Below are 15,747 nucleotides of genomic sequence, written 5' to 3'. Positions count from 1 at the left end.
ACGGAGAAGTTCTTACCACTGACCCTCTCGACTGGCGACGAGCAATGCTGTATGTGATTCTCTATGTAGTGTAGGTCCTATATACAATAAACACTGAACCGTAAATTTCCTTGTAAATCGAGTCCGTGTGAGAAATCTTTACTTTGAAACATTATTTCTAATTTATTTACTGACTTAAGTGGTAAAACCGTATGACTAGGCCCTTAGTTTAATTTTATTAGCTCTGCTGTTCAAAATATAGTGGAAGCTAAGCTATACCCCAAGCGTCGACTGGGGTATAAACAGATATAACAATGTTAATGTAAAGCATAAGGGTGGTATCTCAAAAAGTACTGCTAGTGTTGACCTTAAGTTCTGCAGACACGTAAAGCACATTGATACGAGGGACATGTGGTTCCACCGTTTAGGCCCTGTGTATACTATTTACAGTAAATTCATGACCTGCATGTCTCTTATGTATTAGAATAAATGTTAAAGTGCTAAATCAATTTACAGAAAAAGCGAAAATACTAAAACGATACGAAAGATACCTTGGGGAACAAAGCTAACATCGCGGTTTGAAAAGATTTACGATTAATTACACTATTTACCCCCTATTTCCTGATGTGACGTGATAACGTTCATTACCGGTACGTGAATCAGACAGAATACGGTAGTCATGCTGGAATGACATCATGCACGTTTGAAAGTACGACATCATTTGTGGATACACGTCAGCGATTGGTGACGCCAGTTGTTCATATATGACGGCACACCAGGCAACATTGGAAACGACAGAAAACTTTTGTTTCCATATTATCCTCCAAAAGTAATAACAACAGCGGTTTTAATACAATGCAATTTTTTGTACAATTTAGGAAAGCAAGCTCGATTGTTATCATTTAACCCTACTTTTGACACACAGATCTAGACACTGGAATATCTCCAAACGTACTGCATTTATTGAGCTTAGGATTTTGCATACATGAAAAGCACAATCACACAAGAGACACATTCCATTGTTGATTCTTTGCTGAATTTTTATTTCCGTACGGCAAATTATAAAATACTTATGTACTGAGTTGAGATTTTATATTCATGTGTCTCGTATAGGCGAGCCATTTGGTAGCCTTGTTGCCGAATGAAATCCTTCATTTTTTATCCAAGGATTCCACCATGTACATGCGTGTACATTTAGCTGCATGAATACAAAATCGAGAATACATCCGGCCAACGATTTAATTATTAATTCTTACAGCTAAATGCTTGGTGCAATGACTTCTACCCCAAAACTGGCATTGATTGTCGCTTTACGTCACTTTCGACATTATTTGGATCTCTGTGCGATTACTTCGCCTTGCGGCATGCCAGTCCCAACATAGCAACCTAGTTGTACTGCCGTTTCATTGAAACAGTATATACACGCAGGAGATACGAGGAACGTGTACAAGTACATCTAAATTTTAGAAAATCAGTTTTGCCTTTACACTATAAACGCAGAAGTATATTCGTAATAGACAATGTTCTTCATGACTAAATATTGGACAATGCCAACAACAAACACGCCAAATTTAGTCAAATCAACACTTTTAGATCCTCGATATTATTGTTAAAAGTCTTATAATCTAACATTATATTGCCATCTGCTAATAACAATCACGCGGTGAATTTTAGGATGTTGGCACTTAATTGTATTTTAGAGATATTAACATTATCATCTTAATACCGGCACTAAAATCTTGGGATTTTAATATTTGCGTTGTAAGAGAGGAGCCGATTCCCCTGTGGAGAGATTGGCGCCCTGGAATTATCACTATTGTTTAAGGTCTTTGATGTGACTACACTTGGGAATAAACAGCGGAAATCCCGCTTATACAACGGACGTTAGCATACATATATATGCCTTAATCTAATTTCGATCAATTCATCCCATATCCACAGTTACACACGGTGCTGATATAACAACAAAAAATATCCACAGTATTCAATAGGGAGAAACAAAAAAGCAGTGAATATTAAAGACTAGAAGAGTAAAGAGTACTCGTGCACATTTGTTTTGCGATAAAGAGAGATATCTACCTAAATCTTGGCTGTGCATTTGGGAGTAATCAGGGGAGATAACTACATAGCTCAACAGAAGCGTCGTCATTCGGGAGCCAGGTTGTCTGAATATACGGTATATTTAAAATGTTCATGGACGCGATAACCAAACTTAGACAATCCACTGTTCGGTGAACTGTTGTGCTATCTAATCAAAGTTTCCAACATAAACAACCGACTTTCTGCAAGTAACTGACAAAATATTCCACACATGACGCACTCAATTTCAACACACATACCATCTTTTCGCAATTGATTTTAATTGATCCAAAAACTGTGGAGCCATGGACATCTTGAAAATTTATTTATTTACTTGATTGTTGTTGTACGCCTTACTAAAGAATATTTCACTTATATTGTGTGAGGAAACCGGGAAAAGCCGGGGGAAACCCACGACCATTCGCATGTTGCTAGAGGTCCTTCCAACTCACGGGGCATCTTGAAAATCATACAGGGTTATGAATTCACATCTTTAACAGCTTATCAGCATAAAAACGCCATTTCATATATAATCAAATAAGCTTGACTGACTGACCAGCTGCTTGAGCAAAACAGCCGATCCCGCCTGCACTTTAGCCTTCACAAATTCACCATGACATCGGCCTTCAAAGTCAAAAGTCTATTTACTTTCATTTGTCTTTCGTCAAACAAAAACCATACTATACAATGTACGTCTTTCAATTAGTGAGCTACTGACGATCTGTATCTTTTCTGTCTGTCCCTTTCTGTAAGTACGCACATCCATGTTACGGCCTATGGATCCGACTTCTCCTGCGTATGACAACTCCAGAAGTGTTGATTCTCTACAGACGCAAACTATATGTATATAGGAGAAAAATTTCACCTTTTCTCTCTTAGACGTACATTCATCTGATTTTCCGACTATCAAACAGCAGTACCCAATAGGACAATCTATTTACATTTACATTCACCTCAGCCTTTACATTTCAACATAAATCACAATGCATAAACCAATTAGTTTATCAGAGATATTACACAACACAAGAAACGCTAATACATTGTACACCTGAATATTTATTCAGTTACTTTTAAAGTTTGGTCTATATTCCTCGCGATTACAGTCCAACCTCTTTGCTTACAAACTTTACCAATTCGATTCAGTTATAAAAAAAAATCCACATTCTTCGACAAATATACAATATTTTGTACCAACGTAAAGGGAAAACACAACAAGATTGTTTTGCGGCAAGTTTTGTTAATGTTAAAACAAAACCGTAAAAGAAAAAAAAAATATGGCTGCCCCTTACAGAGCAAGCTTCTTGGCCCACACTGGAACTGCCGTCTGGCAAATTTTTCACTGTCTGGTAACCTTCGAAAAAGTTGTTTGGCTTAGCACCCAGATATATACGTTACATCTTACAGACTGGCAACCAAGGAGTTTAGTGCCGGGTTTGGTACACTCCCGAGGTCTACAAGTCTGACGAGATGGTTTCGGAGCAGTATATAGTCGGTGAGCAATGCTGACGAAGTACATACAACAGCACCGAGCACCTGTTCACAAACATGTAAAACTTGACAGAGGACGAGTCCATATTGGATATGAAGCTAATCACGTACACGGCAGAAAACATTGATGAAAACGAAAACATTACAGGATAGGTACAAACTTGATCTGATTCTTTACAAATACAACAGACAAACGCATTTTTCTGTGGAAAGCAAGACCTGAAAACCAATCCATCACAAAATTACTGGAATTATTTTTTCTTAAAAAAAAGCACACATAATACAGCAAAGAGTATCCCCCATCTGGCACAATCGAATAAGTAGCGTGTACAGTATGCCTGAAGCAGAGTATATAATTTCAAGTGTCCTAAGTGTCATTCTTCAGACATTTAACGCTACCAAAAAAAAAAAAAAAAAAAAAAAAATGCCGAAGCAGCTAACTTGAAATCCAGCATACGACTACTCCCAAAGTAACATAAGACATAACTTTACACATTACAAAATATTCATGAAATCAAATCTTCATTCAGAAGTTAGAATAACTGAGCCAGAGGAACCCTATGCTGTACTTGAAACGATGTTACATAGCGTGAGCAATGCTTCTTGCTTCAATAATCGTAAACGAAAGACCCAACGAATCACCCAGGATACACGAGAAGATACTGACAGCTGAAAATCAAGAACTACTAATAGCAAAAAAAGAAAGAAAGAAAAAACGCATCAGACCACTGTATAAACACCGCATGCATCCAGGGTTGACAACATTACTAGGGCAGACAACATTACTAGGTACGGCAACATCACAACATGATCGTAATTGTGATTGTAACTGGGGTTGCTCACCAGAAATACGCTACACAGGTTGTTAGCAGTCTCACGATTCCTGATTTTTTTTGGTGACATTACAAAGATAAGACCACTCAACTCAATCTTTCTGACCAAGCGAAAGGACTCACGGGCTTGCTTACAGACAGCGGACATAGAACTGTTGGTTTGAGGACACAAAGACACTCATACACCTCACCGGATACATTATTTTACTTTTGCTTCACTTTTCCGTGGTTTGAAACAATAAACAAATAAAATTTAGTTTCACAGATAAAATTCTTCAGGTTACATTTATTATTTCAGAATAATACCACCTTTCACTCAGGCATAATACCGTTCTGGCTAGGGGAGCATCTCTCAGAATGTTGTGGTACTCGTGCATAGGATTAGCAGTATACAGATAACGTCTCAGTGCAGCTTGGATTTGGGTTCTGTACACTGTTAGCTGGCTTTCAGCAAGAGAAAAAAAAAAGTCCTTACAGTAAGAGTGAAAAGTTACTCCTCACAATTTCCAAGCACTGTTCACAGATAGCTGTCTTTCAGCAAACAAAAATCAGGGCTTTCTACAAGTCTTACAAGCCTGGCTGATGGCCTTCACTCGTCAACAGAATTTCCTACGGGTCAACAATGACGACGGGGTATCAGGTTGCCTCCCCTGAATTTATGGTACGGATCAACAGGTGTTCCAGTATCCAGCAGGGATTTAACACGTGATGAGGTGTATGAATGCAAAGGTGAATGTTTTATTAAATTTACCAGTAAAGACGCATAATATTGTAGCAAGATCTTTGGAACCCTCACTCAGAAATAGAGAAACAAATATAATTACCAATGAAATAAGTAATGCATTCTTCTTTAGATGAACGGTATACAGTTACATTTTGGCTGGACCAAAGCTCCAGAATTAAATTATCATGTCTTTATTTAGTGATTTAATCCATCTCAAAAAGAAACCAAACATTTTCAAATTTGGTAATTTCATTCATATCCATTATTTCTTCTAATTTATGCAGATTTCACTCTAAAAATCTACTCAATTTAACCAGCCTTTGTTCATTTTGTTGAAAACAGAGGCGTAATGGTTGGGATATATCATTAACATAGGCCTTTGTTGAACAGAACCTAATTCAGATAGCCAAATGAAGGGGTCATCCAAACCTACAGCCTGCATAGTTCATATCCTTCAAGAGGTGGGCCATTCAAGGCCAGCTGGAGACAAATATATACAAAAAGATCTAGCCAGGGACAGCCGTAGCTTAAAAGGATAAATAAGCACATCGGTTACAATGTATCAAATCTGATACAAAATAGAAAAATTTAACATTTTTTTTTTTGTGTTTTGATATATTGCAATATTTCGATACAGTAATAAAAGATACAAGCTTTCTTATCCACTAGCGTCCTCCTCTTTTACTTGAAACACTAGAATTACATCATAAAATCCTTCTGTTGTTTTGTCAATTATCGCAAACAGACATTACATTATATGGCTTTGTTATTGAGAATAAGTCTTTAGTTTGAGCCTAGTCTTGCCGCTGATTGGCTGTCCCTTGCACGCTCTCCCGTCACTGTTTTAACCTGTTACTAAATGAGAACCCCTGGTTAAGCATTCTTGAGTTCACTGCCTATCTTGTAACCAATAATTTTGTTCCAGTCAATCTTGGTACGTGTAACAGGTAGCTGTCGTCTCAAAGCCTTGAATGTAGTGTCAGACATTGTCTGGTAGTTTTCTGATATAGCTTTCTGAAAACACAAAACACAAATGCAACTTAAATCCTGCTCTGCAGTTACATAACAAGGCTGACCAAATGTTACCCAAAACCACCCTTTATGAGAACAACATGACATTTTACTACAATCAAGTGATAATTTTGATGGTAAATATCTAAATAAACACCAATCAGAAGATCATTTTCTTTCAACCAGCAAAGAATCACCCAGGATTACAAATGAATACAGGTGTTGTCCCCATGTGGGCAAGAAGTATCTTACCTGGTATTCTCCCTCAGACTCTGATACAAGACTAACAAATTCATTTGCCGCCTGCTGCTCATTCTGCAAAGAAAATTAGTCAATAAAGACTGGTATTCTAACATGATATGCTAGGTACATTTAAGGCTAAATCAATTACTATGCAGTACCCTATTTATTCTAAAATTTGGGACACCTGGTCAGCTCATTTTAGCCAATATATATGTAATTCTAACGGGAATATCGAGTTTCTTTTTTTCTCATATGGTTAGACCATTTAGTGAACAACATACTCATGTCTTTACCTTTCCAAAAGCCTGTTAAAGAAATGTAATATTCTACTTTGAACACTACTAATATCTGTCCCAAATTTTAGAAGAATTATGGTATAGTCTTCCTTCCTTAACCAACAACCAAATATCTCCCTGGTACATTGTTTTACCTCACTTGAAGGTGCCTTGTTTTTCATCTTTTGTTTATTGGAAGGGTTTTCTTTAATATAACCATTTCCTATCTTTTATTATCAACCAAAAAAAAATACAGGTGATTTAAAAACTTCACAGGAATAATGAGTTCTATCCTTTACCAAGGAAAATGCCTTAGCAATAATCCACATTTAATACTGAAGAGAACCATGTTGATGAACTGCTGAAGCATGGGAAAAATTTCAAAGCAATACTTACACTCATGTCAATTGGCACTTTCACTTCTTTGTTGCTGACTAACTGAACATTTCCATCTTCATAATAATGGACCTAATGCAAGAACAATAGTCAGAATTAACAAATTCTGCACAACAGATAACAAGGAAACAATAAACAGAGGCCAGTTTCACAAAGATGACGTACTTGTACGATATCACATATATAGGACAATGGTACGTTAATAGTGATGTACAAAATATCATAAGACAAATGCACAATAAATAAATGTCATACGCCGCTTGGTAAAAGTGGTCCCTGACTACTATTAAAACAGCACATCTATTTATATAAAAATCATATTATCCTTTCAAAGTGTAATGTCTCTAATAGAACTGCCATAATGGTACTGAATGATTGACAGGAGTTATGCAAATGTCCGGAGAATTGTGCATTTACTAGGTAGCAAACTGTGATCACAAGCACTTTTTTCAATATATTCAAAAATTGATTTAATTTACAATCCTATCCTGCGAAATCGTCAGACAGAAAAATGCAGCCATTTTATTAAAATTACATACCTGGACTTTTAGGACTCCTGTGAGCTCAGCTTTTCCTCCCGTCTCTGGGAAAGTTACTGACCACTGTGATCGCCAGCGGCCATTCCAGAAGTTTTTCGGCTGGAATTGGTGGCTCTCTATACAGGCTATGATGGTAACGTTTCCTCCTGCGGAAGTGGCATATACAGATGTAACGCCATATTTGTAAAAAGAATGTGTGTACGCAGTAATTGCTGTTTCAATGGGCTTCCGCCACCTCTCCGCAACATTATCAATGTCAGCTGGTCGGTAATCAGTGGCCTCCTTTCTCAAGTGTTCATATCTGTCAGGAAAAAGAAACAACTATCAAACCACTTGAAGTGTAGCATTCACATCTAACGTTTCACCTTTACTGTTCATACAGACCATGCTGTACAAAGACATTACTAAATATTTGGATTCCATTTCAAAGCTTTTTCTTCATAATTATGTAAAATGTTTCATGAATCAGGAATCACAATTTACAAGAAAGAAAACACAATTAATTTCAATCAATTTCAGTTCTTCGTAGAGAATGTAAATGTATTTATAAAAAAATTGATGTATTTTATCGAAGCTATTTCAAACAAAGTATAATGACATTCACAATGTGGCTAAATTAAGGGAATACTTGTATGCGCAGAAACTTCTTAATGAGGGCTTACTTGAATGTCTGTTTTGTTCTGGGGTCTAAATATCTCCCTCCTCCTACATCAGCATGTTCTGTAATCAAAGTCTGAAAACGAAAGAAATTGAAAACATTGTATGTCTTTGAACACTACTGAACCTAAACAATGACAATAAGCTGTGCGGTATTAATAAAAAAAAAAAAAAAAAAAAAAAGAACAGGATCTACCTCACAAACAAGACAGAACAAAAAAATGTGTGTCACCAGGTACAAAAATGCAAAATCTCCTTTTTCTTTCTCAGTCATTTCCCAGAGAATAGCCATACCATACACACAGAAAAATTCAAAGAGACACACATTCATAAATAAAATAACCAATGAATTATGGTAATACAGATAAATAAATCCAATTTTTCAATGTATACCCACCAATATCATTATTTTCTGATAGAAAAAAAAAAAAAAAAACATTCTTCACAATTCATACATGTAGAACTTCTGTATATCTCCTCATGTAAACTAGATGTATAAGTGTGGTTCATGATGATGTCCAGGAGCAACTTTCATCTGTGTACATATGAAGCGTTCAGAAATAAAACTCAAACACTTGCGCCAAGAACATGGCCACAATGAAATAGTATTTGACTCTTCACTCTTATGTCAATGAGAGAGAAATAAAACCAGCCTCTGGATAGACTCATTCATATTTACTTAATGTTTCTCATTGCTTCCGTGATATAAGAAAATAAACCCAAAAAAAAGGCATTCTTCTCACCTGTTCATCAGAACCATCTAGCTTACAGGGGGTAAACTGTTCCCGATTGTATTGGGCAAATGACCTGCCAACAGAAAAAAAACAAGGGATGAGACATAATATGAAAGATTTCTTTCATTTCTTGCCATATGTATGTATGCTTGGGGTTTAAGCAGACCCCGTACTAGTCAGATGAAGATACATGCGGTGTCTCCTCTTACACCAGCACAGTAATAACATTCAGTGAGCTCTATGACATTGACACATCATGCACAGAACACCATGAAACAGATAAAATGGACAAGCTATTGCCAATCTATTAACATGATGATGCACTTTGATTTAACATTAACAGCTTTGGTACGTCAACAAACTGTTGGCCTACTGGTTAGGTGCTAGCCTCATTAGGTGCAGGTTCAAACCTGGTCTTTGACAAGGATCCAGGAATTGGACTGTTGTCCTGACTTTCACAAACCAAAATATGGGCATTCCGCATGGAATCACCAACATCTGTTTTCTGCTGAACATGCATCAAAACCTTCTCTTACAGCAACTGGTTTGTTCTAGTAGATCTTGGCTACATTCTTGAGGATTTCCACATAGCAAATTTAAAACAATTTAAATTCTGGTAAAAGAAATGACTAAAATAAAGCCCTAGACATGCATTTATATTCACTTTTAAATGTATTTGTAAGTGTATGCCCATAATACATTGTGCCTTGTGATTTAAAAAACATAAAGCAATAGAATCATAAAATTCCTATTTTAATCTTCCCCGATCACATCCACATTCCAGTGACACACATAAACATATTTCCACTTACCCAGAAGCTCCCTCTTTTAACAACACGTCGTCATTCAACAAAATACGTACATCTGAAACAAACACAAAACACTCAGTTGTAAAAAACTCTCCAACTGAATATGTGTTCTATATTCAATAGACTGACCAAAGAATCATAAAAAAATTCCTATTTTAATCTTCCCTGATCATGTCCACAAAGTACCATGATTTATACATTAATAAAAATTCAATCTCCACACACACACACTAACGCGTGCATCAAGTAATGGTTTTGGTTGTGATTATAGCAAAAAAATGTTTTTCATAAAAAAATTGGGTTGTTTTTCTACTTTTGAGTGCTTTGCAGTTAAAATAGATGCTTGAAATCTCACTCCATATGTGTAAACGTAAACAAACACAATCTCCAGACAATTTTATTTCCTGTTTTTATAAATGGTGTTTGGTGGTTGTGAAGTAGATCCACCAAGTTCATAATTATCAACATGGCCGAAAACATGAGCATAGACTTAAACTGACTGACTGCTCAGTGAATCTTGTTTACTGGATATATCCACTGATCACATGATTCTCTGACCACCTCATAGCTTTCCCACAATGACCTGTCAGTACGAACCACAAGAGACACAAGGAATCAGGGGATACACTTATTAAATGTAAGGGTGAAACCAAAGGGAATTCACCGTACTGAAGTTAACTGACTTAAATGATGACAGATTTATAAGGAAGTGTACATCAACCATATCCATGTCTATAAACCACCACCCCACATAAAAGGTGACTTCTAAAGATAAAAGGTAAAAGCAAATCAAATGTATTAAGCAGTTTATTTTCACAACTTACCATTAAATACTTCATTGAACTCTCCAGGTGGGGCGTGTCTTATAAAATTAGACACTATCCTAACCTGAAAAACAGATAGACGTTAAATTTAGTCACAGGCAAGCAATCACATGTTGTTTAAAATTTGTAACATCAGAAGAACATACAAATAGTAAACCTACCAAAACAGATTGATTTCATTTTTTATTTGAGTGCTTGAGTGCTTGGGGTTTAACGTCGTACTCAACAATTTTTCAGTCATATGACGACGAAGGAATCATTAGGGTGCATGTACGTATAATGTGCCTCCTTGTTGCAGGACGGATTTCCACCGCTCTTTTTTATTTAGTGCTGCTTCACTGAGACGACTTACCGAAGGCAAGTAAGCCGCGCCGCCTGAGCCATTATACTGATACGGGTCAACCAGTCGTTGCACTATCCCCTTCATGCTGAACGCCAAGCGAGGAAGTTACAACTTCCTCTTTTAAAGTCTTAGGTGTGACTCGATCAAGGATCGATCCTGGATCTACCGGTCCCGAAGCGGACGCTCTACCAACTGTGCTATCCGGGCCGGTCATTTTTTATTTGATTGCTGCTTAATGCCATAGACTCCTGACATACAATTATGGTTACCTGCCTGAAGCATACCAGTAGTCAGTTTTCTTCATGGTGTTCAGTGCAGAAGACATTTTATGTAGTACCTTACAAGTGCTTACTGCATAAATCTGACAGACACTAATATATTTCCATCAGGCATAGGTTTAGAATGCACGTAGAGTAAAGATGAACACACAAAATGTGTCATGGAGAACATGGGTCGATATTAACAATCTTATAAATCATTTACATTATAACAGCTTCCTGCAAGGCAGTAACAATGGTACATAATAGTGTTTGAAGTGAGGGATGAGTTTAGGTGCGCCAGTCCCGTAAGGAGTGTTAAAGGCTGTCCCCTCATCACACTGTAGAATGTAGGCTACTTCATAATTTGGTCTTAAACAATATTTGCATTATTAATTTAAATATAGATCTCACCTCCATGTCAATTCTAGAAGTGTAAAACTGAGAATGCTCTTAGTTCTTCTATATGCAGATGGTACAAATAATCACATAATTTACTGCTACAGTTTGCATAGCAATCTCTACTAATAATAAATAATTTGGTTGCGTTTGAAAATGCCTAAATACAATATTCCCCAATTTATAATTAACTATGAAGAAATATCTTATATAACTGCATGTGTGAGTAGACATAAAATTTAAGAAAAAAGTTGGTAGGACAAATGTCCTGCTGACTATAAAAGTTGCTGGGCATTATCACAATTTACAGGACAAAAATATAGCAAATGTAACGTGAACATAATTATAAAAATATAAAGTCTAATCTTAAAACCCACAACAACACCTCTATAAATTTTCCATAAAATGAAATCATTTTCAGAATGACATTTCTTTTAAATATTACAACCAGGGCTGAAAACAGACATACATGTATAATAAACAAGTGCCAGGGCACAGAGGTAGTAGCATACCAACCAAGTTAACGGAAAATTTATAGAAGTTTTAGGTTAGACTTCATATAGGTTAGAGCTGTTTTTAAATGAACACAATCAACTACAATACCAAATACTTTTTCAGACTTGTTTATGTTCTTCCCAAAGACATTGAAATGACACTCAGACCAAAATATAAAATATAGTTTCTTGGGCTTAAGGAGAAATGCTGTTTCGACTGTTACAAGCATTGTAACTTTAATCACAATCGATACTTTAAGCACTATCAAAATTGTCAGAACAGGAATCTGCACTTGAAGTCTTCCTGGCATTTAATTTTTAGTGAGAATGTCTATCAGTTAACTTTCTGCCTCTGTGTGTGTCATTAAATCATAATACACCAAAAATAGCCTTGCAAAGAGCTGTGTCCAGTAATTTGGTGAAGATCATCTTTATTGCTATGAGGGCATTCAGACTGTTGTTGTTTAATCTTGCTCGCCAATCAGTTTTTATTGTACCCATGTGAGAAAACCCTTTCTTCGGTTCAGCAGATGCTACTGGTATTGTAAGCATGATTGTAACCAAGGTCAAAACTGCTGAGCCAGAGAAAGTATTTTCTCCGGCTGTGTCATAATCTAGTCTGCTATAAAGTTCCAGCAGCCTTATTAGCTCTTTCAGATTTTTCAGTTTGTTTTATCTCTAACAAATGTTCAGCCAACACTGGCCAGCTGTGATTTACTACCCCCTAAGGCATGTTCCGTGTTATGTTCATCTGGTGCCACACTCCTTGACAGGTTTTTTTACATGCACAGAATTGGCAGATCAAGCCTGTATAAAGTCTGTCCAGTTTTGGGGTGAATATTTGTAAAATTTCCACAGTTGTTCAAGAAATTTCTCAACTGTCTGCATATTAGGAGTTTTAAGGCTGGACTGAATGGTAATGCTCCAATCTGTGTGCAGTAGAGTGAACACTGAGGATATATGGTTTGTCTGATATCAAACTTGGCAATACCACCATTGTTCACTCCAAAATTAACAGCAGCTCCATGCGCTGTACCCACAACAAGTGACTCCATCCAGTTGGGGAACTCACAGTCCTCTGTCATATATCGAGTTAGTGCCTCTTTTAGATGCACAACACTATGAAAGGCTATGGAATGAGTCTCTGAGCAAAATGTTTTCATATGGTTTTCACACTTCCTGGTCAGTTGTGCCTGTATCAGTGGATTCATCAATAATGACACTAAAGAACGGGCTTCTTCCATATTTGCTGCCATTTCATTTCTTATTGCTTTAGTTATATACTTAATAAAGCATGATGCTTGTCATTTGCATCGTTCGAAGCATGTCCACATCAAAATTAACATTTTGAAGGTCTGATTCTGTCATTTTTTTCAGCTGTTTGGTCAGGCTGTTCAGAGGCTTATTACTATTAAGATCGTTTATGGTACTATTTTACATGAATAAAACACTTTTTGGTTTATTTCCAATACCAGAAAGTCATCAGAACAAAAGTCTGTGGTCTACCTTTTTGGTCGGACGGACCTGATTTTTGCTGGTTATGTGAATGGTAATTTAGAGCCCTGGTGAGCTTTGTAAGTTTAAGAATTCTTTGACTAGGATGTCTACTGCCTTAGCAACTTAATCAGCGCGTCCCAAGTAAACCACAAGGTTTCATCAAACGGAGTTTTCTTTTCATTCTATACAACAATTTTCTCATAAATGATTTGTTAAAGTAACATAAGGCTATGCAATTTACACAAAAATGTATGGGATGATGACTGTTTTCAATTTAAAGATCCTTGACGAAAATGAACACCAAATATGAGACTTACTCTATAGGCCTAATTTTAATGAAATATAGTTTAAAAAATATTTCCGTGTACAATGTAAAATGAAGTGTCCCTACAACATAACTAAGAATTTTCCAAATAATTAGCCAGTGTGACTTCTATATTAGTAACTGGACCAACATCCCAGATCCGTGGCATGTAAAGTTAACAAGGGTAAACACTGGGCAAAGCATTTGTCTTAAGTGTCACTTCCGCTTTGTATTTGACAGTCCGCACAGTTTGTCTAAAGCCCCCAATGAAAATGGAAACAGTCACTTTTCACCAAAATCGGTCACCAGAATAAGATTTTACATCACGCTACCACACAAAACACCATCAAGGAATAATTTTGCAATAAAAAGTCACACATCTGACGACCACTAACCGGCACATGCGGTGCTCTGTTACGAGAAGCCGGGAAAGATATGAAAGATAGACCGAAACTTCGTCCAGCTCACCTCATTAGCGAACTGTGCGTTATCCTTGCAGTTGCAAGAGTTTACCTATGCATGGATATCAAACTTGTGCCAGTTACCTTGGCTAAAATGCTACTCAAAATACTCAAAACCAACCTTTTCCTGGTCATTTATCGGTTCGTCGTCCATTTTATCTGTTGGTCACGCCTTTCGTCTATGAATCATGGGATGTTAGCCGTCTGGCATAACTCGTACATTTCTGCAACAGGAAGTACGTAGCCTCGCGTTAACCAGCATCTATTATTTATTTTTTTGTGTGGCTAATCCTCAACAGTTACGGACCCAACTCCTTACGCTTATGTCATTTCATAGGCATCTTCCAACATCGGCGTAGATCATTCCTAGTCATATTGAACTTTGACCTTTATTTATATAATTGCACGTCATAGATCATAATAAGTGCCCTAGCTACTTGGATTATTAAAAGGAGTGAGTTTTACTCTTCAGATATACATGAAGGCCTACACGTCTAAAAATGATATATGGATGTCTTAGTTCACCAGTGTGTCAAACTCCACATCGTCAAACAATCACTCCAAAACATAAAATTCACAGAAATTATGAAGTATGGTGCTCAACATGAAAAAGCGTTTCGAGCTTTTAATATTCTTTTGAGATATCTTACAACGTTTTCCAGATAACTGGAAATAAGATAATTTATTCCGATTCCTCAAAGCCATTTCTAACTTCGTTCTAAATTTGAAATGCTTTTTCAGAGCTATTTTGCGGGCCAAGAAATTTATCATTTTGACCACCTTATAAATGTCTTCTTAAGATATGTTTATTAAAATTTTAAAATACAGAACCCAAAATTTTGACTGAATTCAGAAATTGCTTTGTAGGATCGGCCCCAGTATCTTTTCAGATCATTTCACTGGCTGCCAACACAGAGAATCAAAAATCTAAAATAAAAAAAACAACAAAAAAAAGCGGGGCCTCTTTTTAAATTTTAGGCAGAAAATCAGCCCATGCTTAGTTGGATTCATAAGTCACAATTAAGTGTATTTAAGATATATTTTGAATGTATGCATAAATTCATGAAAATAAATATCGCATAGCACATAAAGCATGCATACATTCGACTCCAGACTGTTGCGTCCAAGCATAGAGAATAAAAACCTGGTTTGTGAGACTAAAAAAACGTGTGCGAGCGGTTATCACAAGGTACGAGCCCGGAACGAGTGTCCGATTTAGCAAAAATACCTTATTATCACCTTTATTACTTATCACAGGATTACCGCAAGGCAAACAGAGCAACAGAATTCGAAAACGTATTTACAAACGAAAAGAAAATTTGGCAGAAATCGACGAATAACCAAGATTGCTTTCAACGTAAAAAGTTATCTCCCTTCCCTGGCTTCAGTCTGTGGATTTCC

General features: G+C 36.6%; 1 protein-coding gene across 1 annotated transcript; it reads right to left on the bottom strand.

Annotated features, from left to right (window-relative positions):
• Positions 1 to 3,958: 3,958 nt before the first annotated feature.
• Positions 3,959 to 14,542, bottom strand: LOC135469699 (F-actin-capping protein subunit alpha-like). The gene is made up of 9 exons (XM_064748254.1): positions 14,468 to 14,542; positions 10,592 to 10,655; positions 9,771 to 9,822; positions 8,968 to 9,031; positions 8,230 to 8,300; positions 7,568 to 7,868; positions 7,029 to 7,100; positions 6,367 to 6,429; positions 3,959 to 6,117 (listed from the first exon to the last, which is right to left on the bottom strand). Exons 1-9 carry the CDS (start codon positions 14,498 to 14,500, stop codon positions 5,977 to 5,979), a joined length of 861 nt encoding a protein of 286 aa, XP_064604324.1. The 5' UTR covers positions 14,501 to 14,542; the 3' UTR covers positions 3,959 to 5,976.
• Between the last annotated feature and the right edge of the window lie 1,205 nt (positions 14,543 to 15,747).

The sequence above is a fragment of the Liolophura sinensis genome, chromosome 7, assembly GCF_032854445.1.
Source record: "Liolophura sinensis isolate JHLJ2023 chromosome 7, CUHK_Ljap_v2, whole genome shotgun sequence".
NCBI lineage: Eukaryota > Metazoa > Mollusca > Polyplacophora > Chitonida > Chitonidae > Liolophura > Liolophura sinensis.
The sequence above is the reverse complement of the archived record's forward strand: the minus strand, read 5'-3'. Positions and strand labels throughout refer to the sequence as shown.